The sequence below is a fragment of the Typopeltis vanoorti genome, chromosome 6, assembly GCF_054136105.1.
Source record: "Typopeltis vanoorti isolate ZY-2024b chromosome 6, IOZ_Tvanoo_1.0, whole genome shotgun sequence".
NCBI lineage: Eukaryota > Metazoa > Arthropoda > Arachnida > Uropygi > Thelyphonidae > Typopeltis > Typopeltis vanoorti.
In genome coordinates this window covers 112,853,695-112,877,243 of record NC_143554.1, presented here as the reverse complement: position 1 = coordinate 112,877,243, position 23,549 = coordinate 112,853,695, and the positions used below count along the sequence as shown (strand labels likewise).

Genomic DNA, 23,549 nt, shown 5'->3' with positions numbered 1-23,549 from the left:
GTGAAGTGTTTAGAACATTCAATAGCAACTGAAAGAAATCATTTTGTAACTATCCAGAATATTAATACATGAGGACTGTAACAGTTTATTGTAGTTGCATTTATCTATTTATGTGTGTATGTATATATATATATATATATTTTTTTTTTTTTGTATTTATTTACTTTTTATGTTATTTTATTTTATTTTATTTTTTTTTAAATTTTTTTTTTATTTATTTATTTATTTTTCTTTTCTATCACTAGAGGTCAGGCTAGAAAAAAGATTTATTAACTGCGTAGATTTAGCTTACTGATATAGAAAGCATGAGCATGTAGCTTGGTTCTGCATACAGTTGTATTCTTCTGATGATGACCTCGATATAGAGGTCGAAACGTCAAGTTTATTTTATTTGTAATTAATAAAATAATCTGTTTAACACGTGTGTTTTTGAGTCCCTAAATCTACAAATATGAGTGCTGATCACCGTGTAACCCTAAAAGAAAGAATGATGATCACAAGACATGTTTAGCAGAGACCACAAAACAATTTTTATTAATTTCTGTCTACCTGGAGCAAATTGCTAACTTTATCATTTAAAAACAATGTCTAATTTTGCCCCTGAAGATGGTGTCAATAAAACAAAATGCAATTATTTGAGAAATTTTGTAATGATGTTTTCAATAAAATATATTTTATTGAAATGTCTCCAGACAAAGCAGAGTTATAATATTCATATATACAGAGAAGCAAAAAAGTGCTGCATATGCATTTTGCAAAATACACTTAATAATACAAATCATTTTGATTTGTGTTATTAACATTTTCTTGTTCAGTCAGTCAGTCATCGTGCATTTATCATAGAAAATAAATTTAACTACATTAACCTCTTACACCTGATTAACAAGCAGATAATAAAAAACAAGAAATAACTTTACAGAAGAAAATAGCAAATTATTTATTATCGATGTCAAGAGCAATTAAATCAAGTCTTATAACCCAAGAAATTACAGAATTTGCCTTCTATAAATTTAAAAAGACAAAATACGAAACTGTGTAATAAATTCTTATTACAATCTATGTATGTAATAAGAATTTATTACATACATAGATTGTGTTCTTTGATTTGTATTTATTACAAATGCAAATCAAAGAACATTACTGAAATAAATAAAACCCATTTTAGAGATGAAAAGCTAACTCTTAAATTCAAAAGGAAGACTTCGGTTAGTAAAATTTTGCAGTGAAAATGTTAAAAAACCATAGCAATACTGCACTGAAAGTTTACTCTTACCTGACCAAATGTACCACGGCCAAGAAATTCCAAGACCTCATACTGATTAACAGCAGAATACAAAACCTCATGCTGTACCAATTTATAATCTCCCTCACTAGTGGAGGAATTTCCTTTCACATTTATAGGTGCCGTGGTGACAGCTGCAGTCGTGTTCTTGAAAGTATTAGTGGCAGTAGTTGCTGTAGAAGTATTCTGCTTATGCTGTATATGGCGATGTTGTGCAATATGATGCCGATAACCAAAGGTACTTTTTTCTGGCTGCCTAGGTGTCTGCTGATGTAAAAATTCATCTGGAAAATGGGTTTTAACATTGTCCAGTTCATCAGATTTTCTTTTCACACCACATTTCTGAAATAAATTTTTAAAATTAACTTTTTTCAAAGACAACCATTAAAGATTACACATATAACTAGTTTGTGATATGAAGTAAGAATGCTAACATGAAATACACTGTTGCATTAAAAAAAATTTTTTTTTTAGTTTATGAATATTAGCATTCATTATATCCCCCCCCCCTCCACACACACACACACTATTGCTCCCATACATTAATGAGCTATGAGTAGATTAAGTGAATTTTAAAGTTAGGCAAGCAAATTACTGCACACTTAAATAGCATGGTTATATCGACAGCAAACAGAACCAAGGTTAATTCAATTCAATTTTATTAATTCAATTATTTCAGTTAATTCAATTTTATTTTTTATCTGATAAATAATAAAATGGATAATTCTGTGTGTCTCTCTCTCTCTCTCTCTAAATCTTTCGTTTTTGAAATTTCTTCACAGTTAACATAAACAGGATTAGAGATAGGTGGAATATATAAGGTGTAAACAAAAGGAAGCAAGTTTTCTGAGATCCATAAGTTCTGACAGTTTTTACACAAACTGTATTGTATTATATAACAGATGTTCAACTTTGGCACCAAGAGGATTAGCTGGCAAGCAATTTGTTAGATAGTATATTATTATTGTACAGACACCTTCCATGGTGTCTGAAGATTCATCATGGGAGACCCAAACTATCCACACAATATCTATTAACTCTCCCTAAACTCATTAACAGACAAAGCACTCACAACTCTGGCAACCCATTCTATTCATTCTACACTCTCGAGGTGCAAAAATCTAGTCCTCACACCCTTACTCAAATTCCAGGGATGACTTGTCATTTTTTCCCCCTCTAGCCAAGTGTTGAAACATTTCCTCTGCATCAGTCCTCCTTTAAGTAACTTAATGTTTCTATCATATCTCCTCTTTTATGCCTGTCAACCTACTTTTGCAATGCACAAAATCTCAATCTATCCTCATAAGTAGCATTCCACAGGATCATTCACCATCTTGCTACTCATCCCTAGATGCTTTTCACCACTTCATCCCTATGAAACCCAGGTGACTGGACCTGAGCACTGTCATCTAGATATAGATATAATAAAGCCTTATAAAGAGGGGCTACTTTCTTATCTCTGCTTGTTAGCATGTTCTTCAAATGCCAAGGGATTCTATGATCTACCTTGACAACTTTAGCAATATGCCATCTAAACTTCAACTCTCTATCTATTACCATCCCCAAATCCCTAGCCTCATCTATTTCCTGGAGTACAGTTCCATCAATGTAGTACACAGCTTGTAATCTATTCTTTCCAAAATGTATAACTTCACACTTTTCTACATTAAGCTAACATCCATTATCCATACTGACAGCCTATTTAAATCATCCTGCAAGCTGTCCACATCACCTTGATTAACTCTTACCCTATCCAATTTTGCATCACCAGTAAACAACTGAATATTTCCCTTCAAATTATTTCCTATATCTTTACGTACAAATTAAACAATAGTGGTGCTAGCACAGAGCCTTGCAGTACACCACTAGTCAACTGCTTTCTCCTGATTCTGCTCCTCCATATACTACTTTTTTCTTTTTTTTTGGAATCTGTCCATCAGCTTCCCTTGTATTAAGAAAAACAGTTTCATATCCATCCTCATCTGTTCAAACTGGCATAACAGCTCCATGTAATATTCTGTCAAATGCTTTTGCAAAATCTAGCAATATCAACGTGCAGCCATTCCTTTATCAAACTGGGCATTCACTCTATTATAAAAAGTTAGTAAATTACTAGAGGCATGACTAATCCTACACAAAGCCATGCTGCCTCTCCGAGTGTCTAATGCTTATCCACCAATTCAAGAATTATTTGACCAACTTTAGCAGTACTCTTACTACCACTCCTGAGATACCATTTGGTCTATAATTTGCTACTGCAGTCTTAAAGTCTCCTTTATGCAAGGGAATTATTTTGTCCTTTTTCACTTCCCTGGGACTCTGCCAGAGCTGAGACAATATAAACAGCCTACTCAAAAGCAGTGCCAGTTCTCTTGCACATTCTCGTAAAGCATGAACTGATATCCCATCTAATCCCGCAGCCATAATTACATTGAGATTCTGCAATATGCTTAGAAAACATCAACTTTCCTCCTCTGTTCTCATATCAGTTCCTAACACCAGTAACTTCACTTGGATGATATGCCCTTGCAAAGTGGACACCCAATAACTCAACTACTTTGTCTGCTTCTGCCACCTCACTACCATCAGTACTAAGTAAAATTATCCTTCCATAGTCATTCCTCTTAATTGTCACATAACAAAAAAACCTCTTTGGGATTCATTTTGGCTTGCTCAGCTAGTTTCTTCTCATAACATGATTTTGTTTTTCTTATCATGCTGGTGACCTTTTTTGCCTGACCCTTGTTCTACTTGTGAGCTTGCTTATCACTTTTCTCTTTATTTACCCTTTGCAACACTTTCATTTTTTGTACCTCCTGCTTGATGATACCACTTATCCATCTAACTCCTACCTGATAACCATCCTGACCTTGGGTATACAATGATATTACTTCCTCCAGATATTCCTTGACTATCTCCAATGCATTGCCAACACTGCTCTTTCAGGTATATGTGGCAGGAAGACATGAAGAAAAACTTAATGAATTACAAACTTTACTCAAACTACTTGTTTGCAATGGATATCCATGGAAACGTCTACAAAAATTACCATTTTCTAATCCTGTTCCATAGCAAAATCCTGACATTCACTACAGGATTTCAGTTTTCATCCCTTACGCTGATATACTTTCTGTCAAGATTGCTAGTCTCCCGAAAGCTCATAACATCAGGATGACTTTCAAGCCTATTGTGACTGTATGAGATTTACTGTTTGCCTAAAGACACACAACCCATTCTACAAATACCCTGGGGTCCATAATATTCCATGCTCATGTGGACTTGGTTACATATGGCAGACATCTATCAGTTTGGAAATAAGACAAAGAACACATCGAAGACGTTGACAACAACGGAGACTAAAACTTGAGCCTTTTTCACATACACACATCACAACATTGAACTTAATATAAACCAAGGATTAATCCTGTGCAATACTTGGAAATCCCTTATCAGATCTTTCTGTATGTCAGACTTCAACTTTTTGACCAACTATCTACACACAAGGCTGAACAATAGCTAACTTGTGCCACCTCCCCATGTTCCACACAGTTGGTTTCATTTTTTGGCTTATATTGTAATGGTTCCTACACGGTTTGTTTGTTTAACAACATTATAGTTCATGTTTGCCTTTAATGTATTTATTTTTATGCAATTTTAACCCAAAAGAAGCCATAAGTATTAGTGGCAAAACTAGTCAGTTTTCATTATCTTTATATATATTTACAAGTAAAATAAACCCAGTTTATTTTAGCCTATAACTTTTGGTGAGCCTCCATAGCTCAGTTGGTACATATGAAGCTCTTTGGTTGGAAAGACCTGCGTTTGATTCCCATCCATGATGTGAGGAACCTTTATCTAGTCTCTTTCGACTAAAGGTGAGTTAGTCGGTCTCATACAGAGGTATGGTTTTTTTTCCACCTGGAAACTCGGGTTTTTCATTCCCCAGAACAGACAAACCTGCCCTGCGAACACACATGGATTTACCATGAATTAGCCATGAATACTTATGACAATATGTGGAAGAGATAGGATCCTCACCACATGGCATAACATCCATAGTTAACCATGAATCACATCATAGTAGTCAACCTCCTAGATAGGAAATGGCACTTGAATGGAATAACTTTTGGTGAGGTTGTACTAACCAATCCCAAAAACTCTGCCCTCTTGTTCCTGAAACTTCTAGCATTAGTATATAGATACGGTAGCATCTCCCTTAGGCCCCAACCACCTTTATATCCTGAAATGGCTGCTTTATATCCTGAGTATGGGTGCTTGCATGCATACACACTCACCTGCATCCAACTGAATTGGTTGATACAATAACCAATCACGGCATCTAGGTGCTATTATCTCAGATCTCGCCCTGCCTCACCTTCTGAGGGCTTAAAACTACTAGAACACAGAATTTGACAGCTGTGCAGTCTATACATCTTTTCAGAGGGTTCAAAGGTGTATGTATTTTGAATGCACACCCTGAATATTTGCCTCTGAAGAAGCAATTAATTCAGAAGCAGCAGAATTTGGGCAGGTAGGTCTGATTTTGCATGATAATTATTGCATTCTGCTATTTTTTAAAATAGAGAGAATTAAGAATAACAGAATTAAAACAAATACTGCAGTTAGTAATAAGTAAATCTGGAACAGTGTAAGTGCAAATTTTGGGAGAAAGCCATTGAAATTGCCCACATATTGGATTCAATCAACAACAACCATGGGTTTAACGTCCATAGCTGTCTAATGGCATTGTGATATGATTGAATTAGTTGATATAACGCATATCAATGTATACAATGTATTGGATTAGTTGATATAATATCACTTAAATATGGAAATTATTTCACTACAGAAAATTACTTTGGAGAAAAGAGAATGACTGGGTTATCTAGAGCAGTATATCCCAAACTAAAAATAAAATGGATATAAAGACCCCCTTGGAAAAATTAAAATATTTCACGGCCCTCATCGAAAAAAAAATCGTATTACAGACATATATTATTATAATATTTATTGTATTTATATTCAATACAAAACATACACAGCAAATATTGCAAAAATCAAATGCAAATATTACATTTTTAGCATCCTACATACATATTTGACATGCCACACTTAGTCTTAAAACATTTTAAATTTGTTTTCATTCTTCTCAGCTAAAAGAGAAGTCAGAAAAAGACAGAGAATCATGGAATAAATTTGTTTCTAATTTACAATATGATTTATATAAAATAAGACCCAATGTGTATAAGATTTTGAAACATTTAAGTACAGATACTAAAGAAAGCGTAAAATTAAACACCGAATTGAAATTAGAAGAATTTCAAAATTTCTATACAGAATTGCAGACAGATAAATATTTTAGAAAAGATAACTGGCAAACATTTAATGAAAATGAAAAGAAAAACACTAAAGAAGAATTAGAAATCAGCCTGAAAGAAACAAGAAATGGAAAATCACCTGGAAAAGATAAGTTAGGTTCAGAATTATATAAATATGCAGGAATAAGATTCAAAGAAAGACTTATTATTTTGAAATAAAATCTATTCAACAAGCAATCCACCAACAGAATGGAAAAAAGCGATAGTGATCCCTATATCTTTAAAAAAGGTAGCAGAGATGATCCTAAAAATATAGAGGTATAAGTATTCTAAATTCCTGTTATAAAATATATAGCAGAATTTTAAACAACAAACTAATAAAATATCCTGAAATCTTTATTTTAGAAGAATAAAATGGATTTAGTAAAAGATGATCATGTACAGACCCAGCCTTTTGCCTAAAATTAATAATAAAGAAAAGAAGACAATACAATTTAGAAACACATATTACATTTATTGACTTTGAAAAAGCATTTGATACAGTTAAAAGAAGTATTTTATTTAATATATTAAAAGAAAGACAAATATCAAATAATATTCTAAAAGCCATCATAAGTATATATGAAAATAATCAAATACAAGTAATATTAAATTATGAACTATTATATCCGAGAAAGATAAACCAAGGAGCCCAACAGGGATGTCCCCTTTCAGCAACTCTTTTTTTATATTTATCTAAATGAAATAATAATAAAATGGAATAAAAATTTCCATCAAGGTATTAAGCTTTCTCTTACTGTGAACTTTAACACTCCTTTTTTTGCTGACTGCCAAATAATAATTACAAATTCTGAAGATAACTTACAGAAAGATATTTTAAATTTAAATGAAATAGCAAAGATTAAGGAATGATAATATCAACAGAAAAAATAAAAAAACAATGGCATTTAAAGGACAGGATCCAATAAGAACTAAAATAGTAACAGATAACAAGATTTTAAAACAGGTGAACTCATTTAACTACTTAGGATGTATGATTACATATGAAAAAGATATAAACCTATATCTAAGAGTTGCAAGTGTAATTAACTCTTATATTTAAACCTAACCTAGTTAAAAAACAAACCAGGCTAAAAGTATACAATATATTAGCCCTACCAGTCTTATTGTATGTGAAATCTGGACAATAAAACAAAAAGACAAATGAAGATTAATAACAGCTGAAATGAAGTTTATGAGAAAAACAGCAAAATATACTCTATTCGATCACAAAAGAAATTATGAAAGAATTAAACCAGGAATCAGTAATAGAAAAAAATTAAAAAATATAAACATAAATGGATGGAACGCGTTAAAAGAATGAAAACAGAAAGATTACCAAAACAAGCCTCAAATTATAAATCATTTGGGGGGGGGGGGGGGAACAAGATGTCCTCTAGAGAGATTCAACGATGACTTCTAAGGCCAGAACAGGCCACTCTAGGGCTAAATCCTTGAAAAGCATGATAATGATGATGATATTTGTTTTTTTAAAACCTGCTGCCGATTCTAAAAATAATAAAGAAAGTCTTTCAAAGTTTGTATTTGGTGTGGTGATTGATTCTGTGCAAGATATCCAAAGCATGGTCAACTAGACGTGACTAACTATAGTTGTGGTAGTGGTGACAGATCTATTTCTTGTGTTTGCAAGAACAAAGAGCCTTATACATGCCAGAAACAAAACAGAGAATGGATGGAGCTGATATTTTGTAGAGTGGATAAGGGCAGTCAGCTTCATATGAGCAGTGTGAAGTTCTGGCTTTTTTTTTTTTTTTTTTTTTTTGAGGCATCCCACATACAGGCTATTACTATAATGTGTAAGTTAAAAGGGATGTCAGATAGACAACAAGAGGAAAACTATTTTGTTAACCTTTTTGGCATATTGTGGCCATTGGACAAATAAAGGAGAGTTCAGTTCTGAGGGAAGCCTGGCTTAAACAGAGGGTGGAATGCCTGTTAACAAGAACTTTAATAACATTGTTATGGATTGGGGGGATGCATCTACCAGTGTAAGTAGGTTTTCTATAAACAGAAAGAAAGACTGCCATTGGAAAGATGTGCAATTAGTGTCTAGAAAAGACAGATTATTTTATTTTTCTATAGTAAACTGAATTCTGGGAATATTTGCTGTTGAAATGGAGAAAGAAAGAAAGAGTAATGTCTAAGCCATGGGATCAAATGGAGAACACATCATCAATATATCTTAGCCAGAGAGAACTATAGCATCAAGATAATGTTTTTCAAAATGTTCCATATAGAAATTAGCTAGAGGAGGAGAAAGTCCATGTCTGTAATTAAATTAGAGGCTCAAAACATAACTTGTTTTCATTCCAACATAATTATGAGTCTAAACCAGCACCTAAGCTTTAATATGTTAAACAAAATTTCCAGTTTAAGCAGTGCCATTGAAATCTGTGACAATTATATGATAAGAGAAGTATAAAATATTTTATGTAGATCAGATTCATTAACTTACATAAAATATGTATGCTAGACAATAAAGCACAGTCTGTACAGTTAAGGAAGCAATGATATTATGAGCCAGTTACTTAAAGAGATATGGAAAAGTAAAGTGTTATCAGTTGGGATTTTAAGATGGAATAATTGACTCAAAGAATGAAACAACTTCTAATACAAGACATAGTAAATATCTGGAGCTATGCTGTGCTTATTATCTGAAGCAACACATGCATGAACTTAATCAGAAAGTATAGAATCATAAATTTAATAATATTAGAGGAATTAGTGACTAGTACACTAGAAAATGATGTGATGGATCACATTAATTACCTTGGACACCCTATGTTGAAACAACGTGCAAGAGGAAAAAAAAGTATTATTATTATTACACGACACCTCCAGGGAGTCCAAAGACTTATCGAGGGAGGGCACTTGCTCTACAACTGTCTCCACCACTCATCCACCAACTGACCGCAACTACAACAACGCCATCTACCGCCGACCACCACCACCACTAGTATTTCCACGGACAATCACAAACATCCATGCCCACTGTGGGATTCAAACCCGCAGCGTTTTGGCCAGGGGTTCAAATTCCAATTTCCTAACCACTCGGCTAGCCAGGCTAGCCGAGTGGTTAGGAAATTGGGAAATTAGAAAGGTTAGGAAATTAGGAAACACTCGAGTCAGAATTTCAAGAAAGTGAATACTAAGGGCATTATAACAGAAATTAAGAAATACTAATGTTTAATGAAATGCTAGTATAGGTAATGTTAAAGAAAAGCTTGCATAAATGAATGTTTAAATTTATTCTGAGAAATTTAATAAAAAATCTGAAATCACCTGGACTAAGGTCAAGAATACACTGCACTATAAGAAAAAAAAAAAAAAAAACTAAAGAGGAAGCATATAAGTTAGGTGACAATCATCATATAGCACTGCCTTGCTTAATGGGGACCTGGAGTACCTTTACACCTACTTCTTACATGCAGTTTAGATAACATTTCTCGAAGTTTAAGTCACAGCATAAGGACCTGAATCCTAGGGTGAAATGCATTTGTTTTGGAAAGAAACTGCTGTAACTCAGAGGAAAACCATTCCAAATTGCAAAAATATCATCCACATATTACCAATGTGTAGGTTTATGTGAAATATTACCAAAGAGATGTTCAAAGTGTTCCACGAAGAAGTTGACAATGGTTGGAGAAATAGGACTGTCCATGGCTGTTCCCTCAATTTGTTCATATAATTGTTTTAAAAGGTAAAATAATCATTGTGTATAACAAAATCAAATAGTCTAACATCATCTAATTAAAATTCTTCTTGGAGTAATTCACTGGTGTATGATAAAGAAATATTAATCAAGACACAATATCTAAGCTGATCTTAACACTGGAAGGGCCTAGACAAAGATCACAAATTTTATTTTTAAAATCCAAATTGTTTAAGGTTGAAGATCTTCTAGTAGAAGTATTTAGATTAGATAAGTATTTAGATAACTTAAGTCAAAGTGTTGTTAACCTATATGGTCAACAACTGATCTTAATGGAATACCAGGTTTATGAACTTTGGGTAGACCATATAATCTAGGTGGACAAGCATATTCTTCATCCCCAATAGAAACATTATCAATAAAAGAATTAAGCCTAGTCACCTGGCTACCAGTAGGATCAGATGCAAGGGCCTATAAGTAAAATAGTCTCAAAGTAAATACCATGTGACATTTTTCTATCACATTCTCTTATATCTTGAAAAACAGTCTTTCCTTTTATTTAATTATTTATTTTCTAGTTAGGAAATTGACAGTTTTAGTTGTCTTACATTGGCTAGTAAGATGGTGCTTTTTAGAATTTTCTGCTATTGTTTGATTGCTATTCTTTAACCTCCCTATCAGCTGAATGGATGAAATAGTGAGACCAAATTGCACTTCTTATCCATGTTATTCAATGGGTGTTACAGAATCGTATCCAGATTTAGCTGGACGTCTATAGACGTCATGGCCAGTTGGGGTGTTAATTCTTACTGAAGATGCTTGTGAAACTTAGGTGAAAATTCTATAAATAAATAAGTTTTAATGCGAGTTTTCCTCTGTTTTTATAGTTTGTTAAAATCATAAAAGTAATGATAGGCTTAAGAGTTGGTAGCTATTCATAACAGTACTTTATGGTATGGTATAAACACTACCAGAAAAATAAAATTATTTATCGAGTTACTAATATTTTGCTGAATTTCAAACTAGCATCTTCGGAGCACAAATTATAACCATAGGACATAGAACAGTCAATTATATAACTGCAGAAAAAAATTTGAATTGTAAGTGAAAAAGCACTAATGTCATATCAAGTTGGTCTCCATGGACCCGATAAAAAAATGAACTTAATTCAGAAAAGTCAAGCTAAACGTGGTCTTAGATTGATTGTCTCCCAGTCTAAGGCAAATTAATGCAGCCATACTTACTGAGGTTAGGGGAGTGATTCATAGCTAATGCTGATACCAAAAATAGCCTCGTATACCTATAGTGACATCTACACAACAAAGTTGTTTTCTTCTATTTAATCCTGCATGAAGGAGTATCCAGAGCATGATTTGCTGATCCAGACTTGCCATACAGATGATCACCAGTGTGGTTCTTATGTTCTTCAAAGCAAATGCTAAAAGATCTACCAGTATTCCAAAGTAAAGTACACAAGAGAATAACGATGATTGTGCAAGAGAATAAGGATGATTATCTTTTCAGGTGTACCCTGGATACAGGGATAAGAACAATTTTGCTGTGGACTTGTGTTAGATACAGACTATAAATCATAAACCTATCTAATCTTGGATAGTGATACATCAAACACCTTCATTTAGTGCTCGAGACTATACAGAAAAAAGCAATCCAACTAAATGACAACTCCCCCTCTATCACCAATTCACTCAAATTACTTTAACACAGATGTTCTGTCTTGGCCTTATGCTCTTTTATAGGTATTTTTATGGGCACTGTTCTAATGAACTGGCTATCACATTCTTATAATACTCTAAGATGATGAATAGCTGATGGTCAACATCCATTTACTATCCAGTTTTAAATCCAGTGAACTAACTTCTCTTCCTCCTCTTTCATTCTAGGTACCTCGATTCTTTGGAACAGTTCTCACACTGTCTTCCCCAAAGTTACAACCTCCAAATGTTCAAGAAAAATATTAAATGATTGCTAATTTTTCACCTTAACTTCTTGCCTACATGTGACAGTGATATGCTAGATGTTTTTTTCAACCTTTCATGTTAATCATTAAAAACGTTTTACCCACGTTCTGATTACTTTCCACAAACTATTAGAATCAGAATTAATTCCAATAAATCTCAGCATGTTTATATTATGGTTAACATAAAAAATAAATGTAAAAAGTTATTAACTCACTTTTGGATTACTTTCCATGAACCATTAGATTAGAAATAATCCCAACAAACCTCAGCAATAGTCTTAACCAATTATAATTATACTCAATATTAAAGAATTCCTGAACACCTTGAATAAATACAAAAGCAAAATTGGAAGAAAATGATGACAAGATGATGAAAGATTAGCTCTTTCATTTAAAGCCCTGCATTCTGATCAACAATTTCTATAATTAATTTTAAAATAAATTTAATGCACACATACCTGATAGGTGGCATGCTTCTTGACAGATGCAGTTTGGATAGGATTCTGGTGGGGAGCATGACCAAAAAGAACATTTTCCTCCCCAAGTGATCTAGGTTCACATTTTGCAATATTTGATGGTACACTAGTGAGTGCAACATTGCTACAATGACTTTGATCTAGGATATATTTCAAAGTAGAATTAGATTCATCCAGCAAGCCACTAGTAGAGGAGATATCACTGACTTGATGTTCATTGCCATACTCAGAACTAAATGGAAGAAAAATTGCTTAAATAATATTTTTATTATAAACATATGTAAAATGCTGAAAACATCTGTTTGATGTAACATTATACAAACTTGGCAGATGGTATGAAGAATAAACTTTAATTGTATGAAGTATTATAGATCTCAGCTTTTAAAGATACCAGTGATTTAAACAATGTATAAGAACAGTAAAAACTATACAATGATCTCTCAATTATCCAACCTGCAAATACCCACACCTTCAATTAACCATATCCCTCAATTTTCTATCATCACTGGTTAATTGAGAAATCACTAGTTATTGATAACTTAAACCTCAAATATTTCAGAAAGAATAATGGCATCAACCTTCAGTGATGCAAATGCTACATGTTAGGTTGAAACAAGGTAAGAATGAAAAACAACTGTTCAATGTAAGTAAAGCATGCCAGATGATGTCCCTAATAGATTGGAACGCTTTCTTGTGAGTAACTGACAGATTATGTGTGACACAAATAACACATGTGCTTGTACTAATCAAATAAAAAAATGCATTATTAGCCTCTCAGGATCAGAATTTCTCAAACTTTTAGCATAGACATATACCATTATTCTGATTCAGATTTGCATATAGTACACTGCTGAATTTGAACTCTCCTTAAACAAGCATTCTTGCTAACAAGAGCTTCTGTGGGCAAGTTTAGTATCTTTCCAAAGGATCTTATGTTCAGTGTCAACACCATGATTATAAAGACTGGATGTGTAATTACCTATAATAGATGTAGTTCTGGTGTACACTAATTCCCTTCTCAGTGGAACAGCCAGTTTGACTAAAGTAAGAGAAATGACATTCACACGAAACTTAATTCAAACTGGGTAGCAAAAGAAAAATGTCTGTTCTTGGTGGTAAATAAAAAAAAAACCAAAAGGTTTGTTATAGTGTGCAAACATGCAAGTTGGAACCCTTAAAAATTTTGGTGGCATGCTAGGAAATGACAAATATACAGAATCAGAACTTCCCCCTTCAATAAAGATTATATGCAGAAAAACAATGCTTCTTTATATGTTAAAAGGATTTATACCTATTCTACTGCATCACAGCTCTAAGATAAGAAGCTCCTGCTGCAAAACTGAATCAGTGAAATAAATGATGTGAGCTCTGCTGAAAATTTTTGATTCTGCAAAGAATGATAAGTGCATATTTTCTGTTAGGTATCCACCAGTGGAATGCAGGATTCAAACACATGAAGCCGACAAGGATACCTGCAGATAGGATAAGTACAATATCTAAGAAAGATAATATTCCTTCTTTTTTTTTTGTTTTTTGCTCTGCATTAAATTTAACTTTTTAATAAATTTAATTAGTTAAGTTTATTTTTGTTATTTTTAATACACGAGTATTACTTGTGTTATGTATAATCTGTAAGTTATGCCACTTGAAAAAATTCCAGTCCGTTAGGACAGGGGTGCACAATGTTTTTTTTCAAGTGTGGACCAAACAAGCACTACTGTTTTTATTGCAGGGCCAAATAATTGTAACATAAAACACAGATGATAAATAAGACAGATATAAAAAGTATAATTCATATATTTATAATATAGTAATTATAAAATAAAAGTAATGAGAAATTTAATTATAACATACTTATAATATTTAGATAAAGAAAACCATGTGTAACTTGATATTGATGTCATGTATAAAAATATATTTAAAATATATGTCAAAATTTTGATTTTCAATATAAACTGGTGGGAAGGTTTCACAGTCTCTGTGGGTCAGGTTTGGCCTGAGCTCTAGTTACACCTGAAACATCATCTGGATACTTGCCTTGAACAGTTAGCCAATTGTTATTCTCTTACTGTATTTCAAACTGGTATAGTCTGTGTTATCACAGAGGATGGACTGTTATTTTTTAAAAATATTTAATGTTTAAGTTATCATAAATAAATACAGATTTTACTTGCTTCCATTCTTATACTAAATATTATAGATTAAAACAATACTTCTAACTAGAATAAGTTGTTCTAGTGCAGCATCTTAAGGAAAAACTAAACAATTAATAAAACTATTTATAGAAGATAAACTTATAAAAATCACTTGGATAACTAAATGATGTTCTCTTGATAAGTTGTAGTAATAATTTCCCCATGAGGGAATTATCACTACATGATATCATAGCTTCAGTAATAGAATTGTTCAACAATAACACAGCAAATGATATAATAATTTCTATATATAGGAGATGATGATTTTTGTTTTTAAAGGCAGATGTTTATCAAAACCTCACATGGTTTTGCTTTGTTGACAACAAAGCTTGAGGTTGTGATTTACTTTTTTCTTCCACCTGGATCAGTTCATTGTTGAATAAACATCTCCACTAATTTTCTTCATTCTCAGTTCATCTCTCCCCCATCCATCTACTACCATCACAGGTCTCCATTCTGTTTATGATTTATGTCATCTTAACATGTTATATCTTATGTCCAGCCCATCTCCTCTTTGAATGCATAATATATTTGAATAATGTCTTATATATCTTATTGGTTAATCATCTTAGTTTATTATTTCCTTTGTGTTGCTTTTGAATATATTATAATTTTAAATTGCACTCTCAATGATATCTGTGAGGGAGGCAAACAAAGTCATTAAAACCATTATGAAATTCACTCTTACATGCTGCTTTCATTCTATTCATTCAAGCTGCACTTCAACCACTATTTAAGCTTAAATACATGCTTGTCATTCCTCCCTATTTGTGTTTTGCTTATCTTCAGCCCAATTTTACCCTTAATTTTATTTCTAGGACTTCTGAATCTTCTGCCAAGAAAAGTATCTCATCAGCAAAACACACAGAATATTTCTGCTATTTTAACTCCTCTCTTCTTTCAATTCTTCATAAAAATTCTATGACAGATAAATAATTTGAGAAATTGTATCTCAATGTCTTATTCCCCTATTTATTGAAAATCTTTCTTTGTTCTTATGTAGTTTGAAGACAAGTGGAATGATTGCATATATATGTCAAGGTTTCTTGAGTATATTTCAGGGGTTGCTTCAAGGTCAAAGCCAGATAACTGGGAAGAGACACCTCCACGCTGCCTTTAAGGAATGCAGAGAACTGACTGGTGCTTCTGACCTAATGTCCAACCCTCACTTTTATATGGCGTGCCTCATTAATAGGTATCCACTAGGTACTGAAGAATGAAGATGGGCTGGCAATTTGAGACTTAGCTGACCAAACCATGCTTTTTATTAAACCAGAAATACACATGATGGTACAACATAAGGGCATTTCATGCCAGCTGGGGCATCACAAATTTAAACAAGATCTCACTTTTTGTCAGGGAACCAGGGCAAACAGTGAAAAGTCAGTTGCTAGAACAAACTCCAACTCAACATCTAGAAGAAGAACCCAACATCAGAACTGAAGATAGGAACTATCAACATAAGGAGTATTAATGGAAAGAAAATGTAACTTATAGAACTTATGTGGTGTTACTGAAACAAAGAAGACAAAAAAAAGTAAGATCATACTAAATAAGTATAGGAAGACCAGAAAAAGGCCACAATCTAGGTAGAGTGATTCAGTCAGAAGTGACTTAGAAGACAAATGTTAGATATGATAATATTGGAGTGCTAACAAGTAATAGACCAATTTGGAAAATTGTTGATATGAAATTAGTAATGATGTAAACATGTACTGCTGTCATAATAGCCCGTACACCCCTTGAGGATAGATATCAGGAAAATGATGATTATGATGTGCAGGTTTTTCTAATACCTTGTTTTAATAATAATTTTTGGACAGATAAGGTTACTGCAATTTTAAAAAATTCAAAATATATCAAAAAGACAACAGAAAAATTGCAAAAAACAATAAAAATATATCTAAAAAACACCTCAACAGGAAATAAGTTTCACACAGACTTTACCAACATTTACAGGCTTAATAACATCAATGATATGTATAATAACTTATAAACATCCAAGCCCAATCTGTTATTCATTGCTGAACTTCAAACTGGCATCTGCTACAATTACAGTTCATCTTAAACTTTAGGTGAACTGTAGTCATATTGATTTCAGATGACTGTAGTCCACAATACATTATGTCTTCTCTCTCTCTCTCATGCCGTAGAGTGAGACATCAGATCCATGAATCTGGATGCTGCAACAATGATGCAACAGGCATGGCTGGAATTACCTCCAGAATCTGGTGGAGTCAATGCTTTGGAGAGTACATACTAGCATTCACATTAGAGGAGAAATGGCACATTATGAGGTAGATATCTCTAATGTTTTATCCATTAAGTGTAGTGGTGGATCAATCATGGTGAGTAAAATAATAAAATTTATAACATTTTTAAAAGATTCATATGGGCAAATGAAGTGGAGAATGAAGAGTAGTCCACATAATAATAGAAGGAATATTCACATTAAAAAAAAAAGTAGTCAACATTAAATGTATTTGGAATGGCAATATGCTAATATGTTGCCATTCAAAATATAAGTTCACATAGTTTAAATTATTAACTAGAGAAGTTAAGATGAATATGTGGATATTTCTAAGTCGTGGCTTAATGAGAACATTCTTGATATTGAAATGTATAATGATAATGTTTTCAGAAGAGAGTGAATGGGAAAAGGAGGAGAAAATATGTTATCACTTATAAGAGAAGATTTAGGCTACAATATCAGTGGTACACAGAATTTCTATTCAGTGAACAAGTTCAAGACAGTAACATGCTCCTACCATCTACAGAATCATGTTTAATAAGGATTTTGTAGCAATACATGAGACTGAAAAAGCTTGAAGTTTCATCCTTGACATCTAGAGAAGGATTTCTATATTATCTAACCCTTAGCCCACCTGCTGTACGAATATTAATGTACCACAGGTTTACAGGTTTTGGTGGGTGGGATTATCATTAAAAAAATAAAATAATAAAAATTGTAAACACTGATCAGAAGAGGAACTGCTTGTGAAGCAAGATTTACTAATGACTTAATACAGGAAATGGGTATTGTTGACATCTTAAGTGATTTGGAAATTAACAAGGCTGGAGGAAGGTATGGTATACATCTTCTGGTGGCATTTGTGAGAGTAAATCAATCTACTTCATATCATCTTCAATGAATCACCGAGATCAGGAAGAGTACTTAATGAATGGAAATTTGCAAGGGTTATTCAAATTCATAAAAGAAGTTGATCATATAAAAAAGTTAGTCTTATTAGTTACAGTAAGGTAAAGAAAAAATTAATTAGAATTTTAAAGCCAGAACCTCCTTGAGAAGTTACTTGTTGAGCAAGGTTTCAAAAAAACATTTTTAATTTTTTTCCAATTTTCAAAATATCTATTAATGTAACAAAGTAGCCTAAATGGTTCGATAAATCATGTTATGTGTGATTGCTAGATTTTCAGCAGTACTTCCTATTTTCATTATCTTGACTGTGTTTATATATATTTTTGCACTTTTTTTTTCTCGTTTGAAGTTGAAAATTATTTAGATTATTATAACAATGCCATCTGCACATTTTAGATATTAGTACCACTAATCACCACACCTTTATCACACAAGAGCTTCTTCTTGGTTGAGCTCTTCATAGAAGTTTGTCAAAGTAATTCACATAAATTAAAAAGGTAGGAAGAAAGCTGGCAGCCTGGCATTATACCATTGTACATTTTATTAAAAATGTTTTTATACTGAACTATTGCTTTAGACAGATAATTTTTAGTATTGTTACATCAATGGTTGTCTGAATTAGGATATGCATTAGTTTCCATTTACCAGACAAAATGAATGCATCAAGTTAATCAAGTAGCATTATAAATCTATACCATTTTGTCTTATTGTTTCTGAAATACTGTGAAGAGTAAAAATTTGATCTATGGTTGATCTATACTTGATGACTATCTGTTCCTTCTTTAAAGTCATCCATGTGCATTATTTATGTTTCTTATGAAAATATTTAAGAGTTATTGTTTTATAGCTTCATATGTTTGGGTATCTCCTTACTTATGAGTAGCTATTATTTTCCCTATTTTCTGATCTGATTTCCATCCATCTGTTCACTGGACATCCACAGATGCCATGTGGTCACTCAGATGTTCAGTGATGTGCCACACCAGTCCTCGTCATATGGTCCTGTTGTATGCTTTTCTGGAGGCTTCAACTCTGAAGATCAGTCACTCCAGACACACCATCCATCCATCTCATTGATGGTCTACCCCTTCCTCTTTTTCCAGAAACATTACCTTCTGTTACTGTTCTGAGAAGTCATCCTTTCAATGTATCATAAGTATTTCAACTTTGCTAGATCTGATCTAACATACTCTAATAAAAATAATGTTATTTCTATGATTAAATATTGTTCACCAGCATAGTATGATTCTACTATAAACTTGTCAATAACTAGAGCTTAATTTATTTTCATTTGGTTAATAGCAAATAGATTATTATCTTGGTTATCACTTCCCTTTTTACCAAGTACACTGGATAAGATTAAACTAGTCTCATTAAAGGTATTTTGATAATGTCCATACCATATATTTTCTATTTCTTCTGTATGTTTCTGGTTATCTTATTTTGATAATTTCATGGTAAATGTGTAAGGATTTACCCACTGAAACTACCTTAAAAAAATCATGAAATGACACAATATATGTATGTGGTCTTAGTTCCAATAGTAATGATGTTCACTTTCATCTCCATTCTGACAAAACCATATCTACTTTTCTTTAAAAAAAAAAAAAAAAATCAAGTTTAAGCTTCTTCCATCACTACTCATCTCATAATTGCAAACTCTTTCCATCTTTTGACCAGATGCTTGCACTGATATATCCCATGTCAAGGAGGGTCCAACTTGGAATTTGCTCTTTTTACTCTTCTTTGGCTTAAAATTACTTTGCATCACATGCAGTCAAATCTGTATATTGTGTCTATCATTCTGATGCCACCAACCACTGTAAACTTACTGATTTCCTTTCTTTAAGTCTATTTTCTCCAGTTTTAGAGAAGTCACCTTTCCCAGAAATTTTTAATGTTTATTATTCCAACTGGCTTTCTATTTCCAACTATTTAACACTCAAAATATGCACTTCTCCATACAAGTGGGAATTGTAAGGAATTTGCAACCATCAATTATCTCATGCAAATTGTTCAACAGTTACTAATATAACAGATAACCATAACCACTGCTCCAAACATTCATTTTCTTCCTCATCAATGATCCTTTGACATATACATTGAATGCAATTTGTCCTCTAATCAAATCAGATCACAACATAATGTTGATTTCTTCTCCCACAAAGCAACACTCACAGTCATCAGTGTTGCCTGCCATTTAGAGAATGCTATGTGGATTTGTAATTTCTATGTTCAACTTCCTTGGTTGAATTATTATTTCTAATCTACTGGTTCAATGAATATATCACTGAAAGAACTCTTACAGATAGAAACATTCCCCATTCCACTTCAAACCGTCATCCTTTACTTAAGTCTCAGTTCTCTGTGAAGTGTGTAGAAGAGTTCAAGATGGCATCAAGCATACTGCAGTTGACTTTCATCAAAATCTCCATCTTCCTTTTTTCCTATATTAAAGCTTAAAATATTTCCAAGTAAATTGTTGACACATTTAAAACTAAATTCAAAAGAGTCAAAAGCAGGAAACTGCATCATGCTTTCCAGGTGCCTTACGCCTTACCAACTGGCCTGAACTTTTGTCCAACCTCAACTTCCAGCTCTATTTTGCACTCTGACAGTTCCACTGCATCATTAACAGAAAAGCTAAACTCATGCCCCCCCCCAATTCTTACACTGATGACTTCAGTAAACATCCACCTCCATTTCAAATTCACAACATTCAGTGGCACCTTTGACTTTTTTTGCTAGAAGAAGATCAGAAGAATCTTGTCCCAAATGAATAAATACCAAAAAGTTCTCTGGTCTTGATTATATTTTCTGATTATTCTGAAGATTTGAGCTCCACAGTTCAATCCTGTTTAACTCATTATTCCTCAAGTATTTATCTTGCCAGCTGGGAAATTAGCCATTAATCAACCTAGTTCTAACAGAGATGACAAATCGTCATATAAAATTACTAAGTGTTCTCACTTCAGTTCTTTCTAAAGTAGTGGCAAAATGCACTGACGCTTAGCTTTTAAGGCTACCTGGCAACCCCTTGACCTAAGAGATGATCACTACCATGACATCATTCTTAATGAATGGTGACCTTGTTTCTTATCCCATTCATCTTTGGGCAAATGCTGCAGAAAAGTTTGGACCTCATTTCTAATGAAATATCTTATGACATACTCAACAGGATTTGGCAGAAAGCCCTATTAAAAGAAGCTGTCATCTTATGGCTTGCCTTCTTTAACACATTCGCTGCCAACTACGAGTATACTCATAGTTGGTATATGAGCCTCACAAGCCAACTACGAATATACTCGTATGTCGATTACCGACCTCCTATGCCAAGCACGAGTTAACCCGTAATTTGTAAATCAAATTACGAATGATACACTTTAAAACAATTTTCCACACACAATGGTGGTTTTTCCTGGCACACCGGACAATAATAACGTGTTTCCGGTCATTTATTTATTTATTTTTATTTTAATTTATGCACTAAGAGATTACTCGTAGTTGGCATATGAAACAAAATTCTGTCTGATAAGCTGGCTACGAGATTACTCGTACTGACCTTGAAGTGAAAGTGCTTGGTGTGCAGTAACAAACTATGCCCGAGGAGCGTGGCAGCAAACGTGTTAACTGGCTCACCAACTCTCTCTTTGGCTACACATTGCATATGATGACAAATCTTTACCCTCAAATTTTCCTATGTTTAGGAAATATGTTTACACATGATATGTGGTCCACAACTATCAGTGAAATCTTGGTCATATAAAGCATTAATGATGGTAGATTACATGCTCAAAATGAATACCTTGTCTTTCAAGACAGGTTTTGTAGTGCATGTGAAGGTTTTTCTGTCATCTCGGAGAACAAGGATTGGGACATCTGCTGAACATATCATGTAATTTTATTCCTTAGTTCATCAAGGTTTGAAGGCAGGTCATGGTGGAATATCCATTCCTTCAACATAACTGAAACAAAGGGATCAAGTGATGCAAGATCAGGAGAACATGAAGGGTACAGGAATTCTGTGAACCTTGAAATGAACCTCCCAGGGAAGTGTTCTGAAAAAGCAATGATGATGATGATGCTATTGCTTAAGGAATGCTTACAGAAATGGGCAACAAACTGCTTACAAACATGTCATAGGCTTGCACCATTTGATCTACCAATTCCGTATGAACGAAAATAATGCTCAGCACTAAATGTCTTTTCTTCCAACATCAACACCATTGCTACAGCTAAATGTAATGGAATAGACTATACACTGGCTCTTCTATTAATGTGCATACAGTCAATAGGAATATCTCATAGCGCTTGTACTGAAGAGGATGTTGAAGTTCAATACTGGTTTTTTGTGCCATATCATATTAACATGGCTAAAAATACATACACTTACATCTGTTTTTATACACTTTTCTGAACATCAATCCTACATTACCTCCAAGAAATAGAACAAATCAGGTCAAGAAGAACATGGGATTATAATACTAGCCAGAGGATTTTTTGGAATGAAGCCAAATTACTACACAGATGTTCTCATAAATATGAGCATCACTTTAAAGAAAATTCCAAAGTACTTCTGCATCACCCAAATCCAACCTTAATGATGGACTCTCCATGCCAAAAATCTGGGAAACTATTATTAAGAACTATGATGTTTAATTATATAAGTTTTTATTACATGTACATATAGGTTCTTTTTTTTTTTTTAAATCACATGCATGCACACTACAACTGATCCTAATAGTATCAGTTTTTAGCTGGCTATCTCACAACTGCATATAAGGAGAGATTCCATTCTCCATAAACCTTTATTGTTGTTTAATTTTAAACTGTATTACATTGATGATGATTCACGATAAATGAATCAAAATATTTCTAGTTTATCTTACTTAAATAATTTTTCAACTGTGTTTCTATGTAACTTATACAGAATGAATAAAATGCACAGTTATCTCTCAGTAAGCATATATAAACTTAAAGCTGGAAAACAGTTTTAAGTGAAACTTTTCATCTAAAAAAGTAATCAAATAATTTACCATGAGTAAAGCATATTGGATTAGCATCCTCCATAAACAACTTGCCTCTCATCCCAAATCACACCAAGTTATTACACCAGTAATTTGACTGGTAAAGCATAGAAAATACTAGAAAAATAACAAAACATTAACAAAGCAAAATAACATAACAGCTGCTTTATATACAATTCAAAGCACTTACTGCACTGTAAATTATAACAAATGGGTTCAATACAACACAATCAATCAATGTGACTTAATTTATCACGATATCACACTTCATTATAACACCAAGACACATATCTTACCTCAATTATCTTACTTAATATGCAGTGTATGATAATCATTTGCAAGATTATCATATACTACACAGTTATGTAGTATATTTAAAGAAGTTTATATAAACTTACATC

At 33.0% G+C, this 23,549-nt stretch overlaps 1 protein-coding gene across 3 annotated transcripts in view; it reads right to left on the bottom strand.

Annotated features, from left to right (window-relative positions):
* Positions 1 to 23,549, bottom strand: part of LOC150105819 (homeodomain-interacting protein kinase 2-like) — a 325,632-nt gene that overhangs the window by 222,293 nt on the left and 79,790 nt on the right. For all 3 annotated transcript variants that reach the window (XM_090394360.1, XM_090394362.1, XM_090394361.1), the window contains exons 3-5: positions 23,158 to 23,265; positions 12,749 to 12,998; positions 1,274 to 1,624 (exon numbers count right to left, since the gene is read on the bottom strand). In XM_090394360.1, coding sequence (XP_090250486.1) covers positions 1,274 to 1,624; positions 12,749 to 12,998; positions 23,158 to 23,171 — 615 coding nt within the window. In that variant the 5' untranslated portion in view covers positions 23,172 to 23,265. The remainder of the gene's footprint in view (positions 1 to 1,273; positions 1,625 to 12,748; positions 12,999 to 23,157; positions 23,266 to 23,549) is intronic.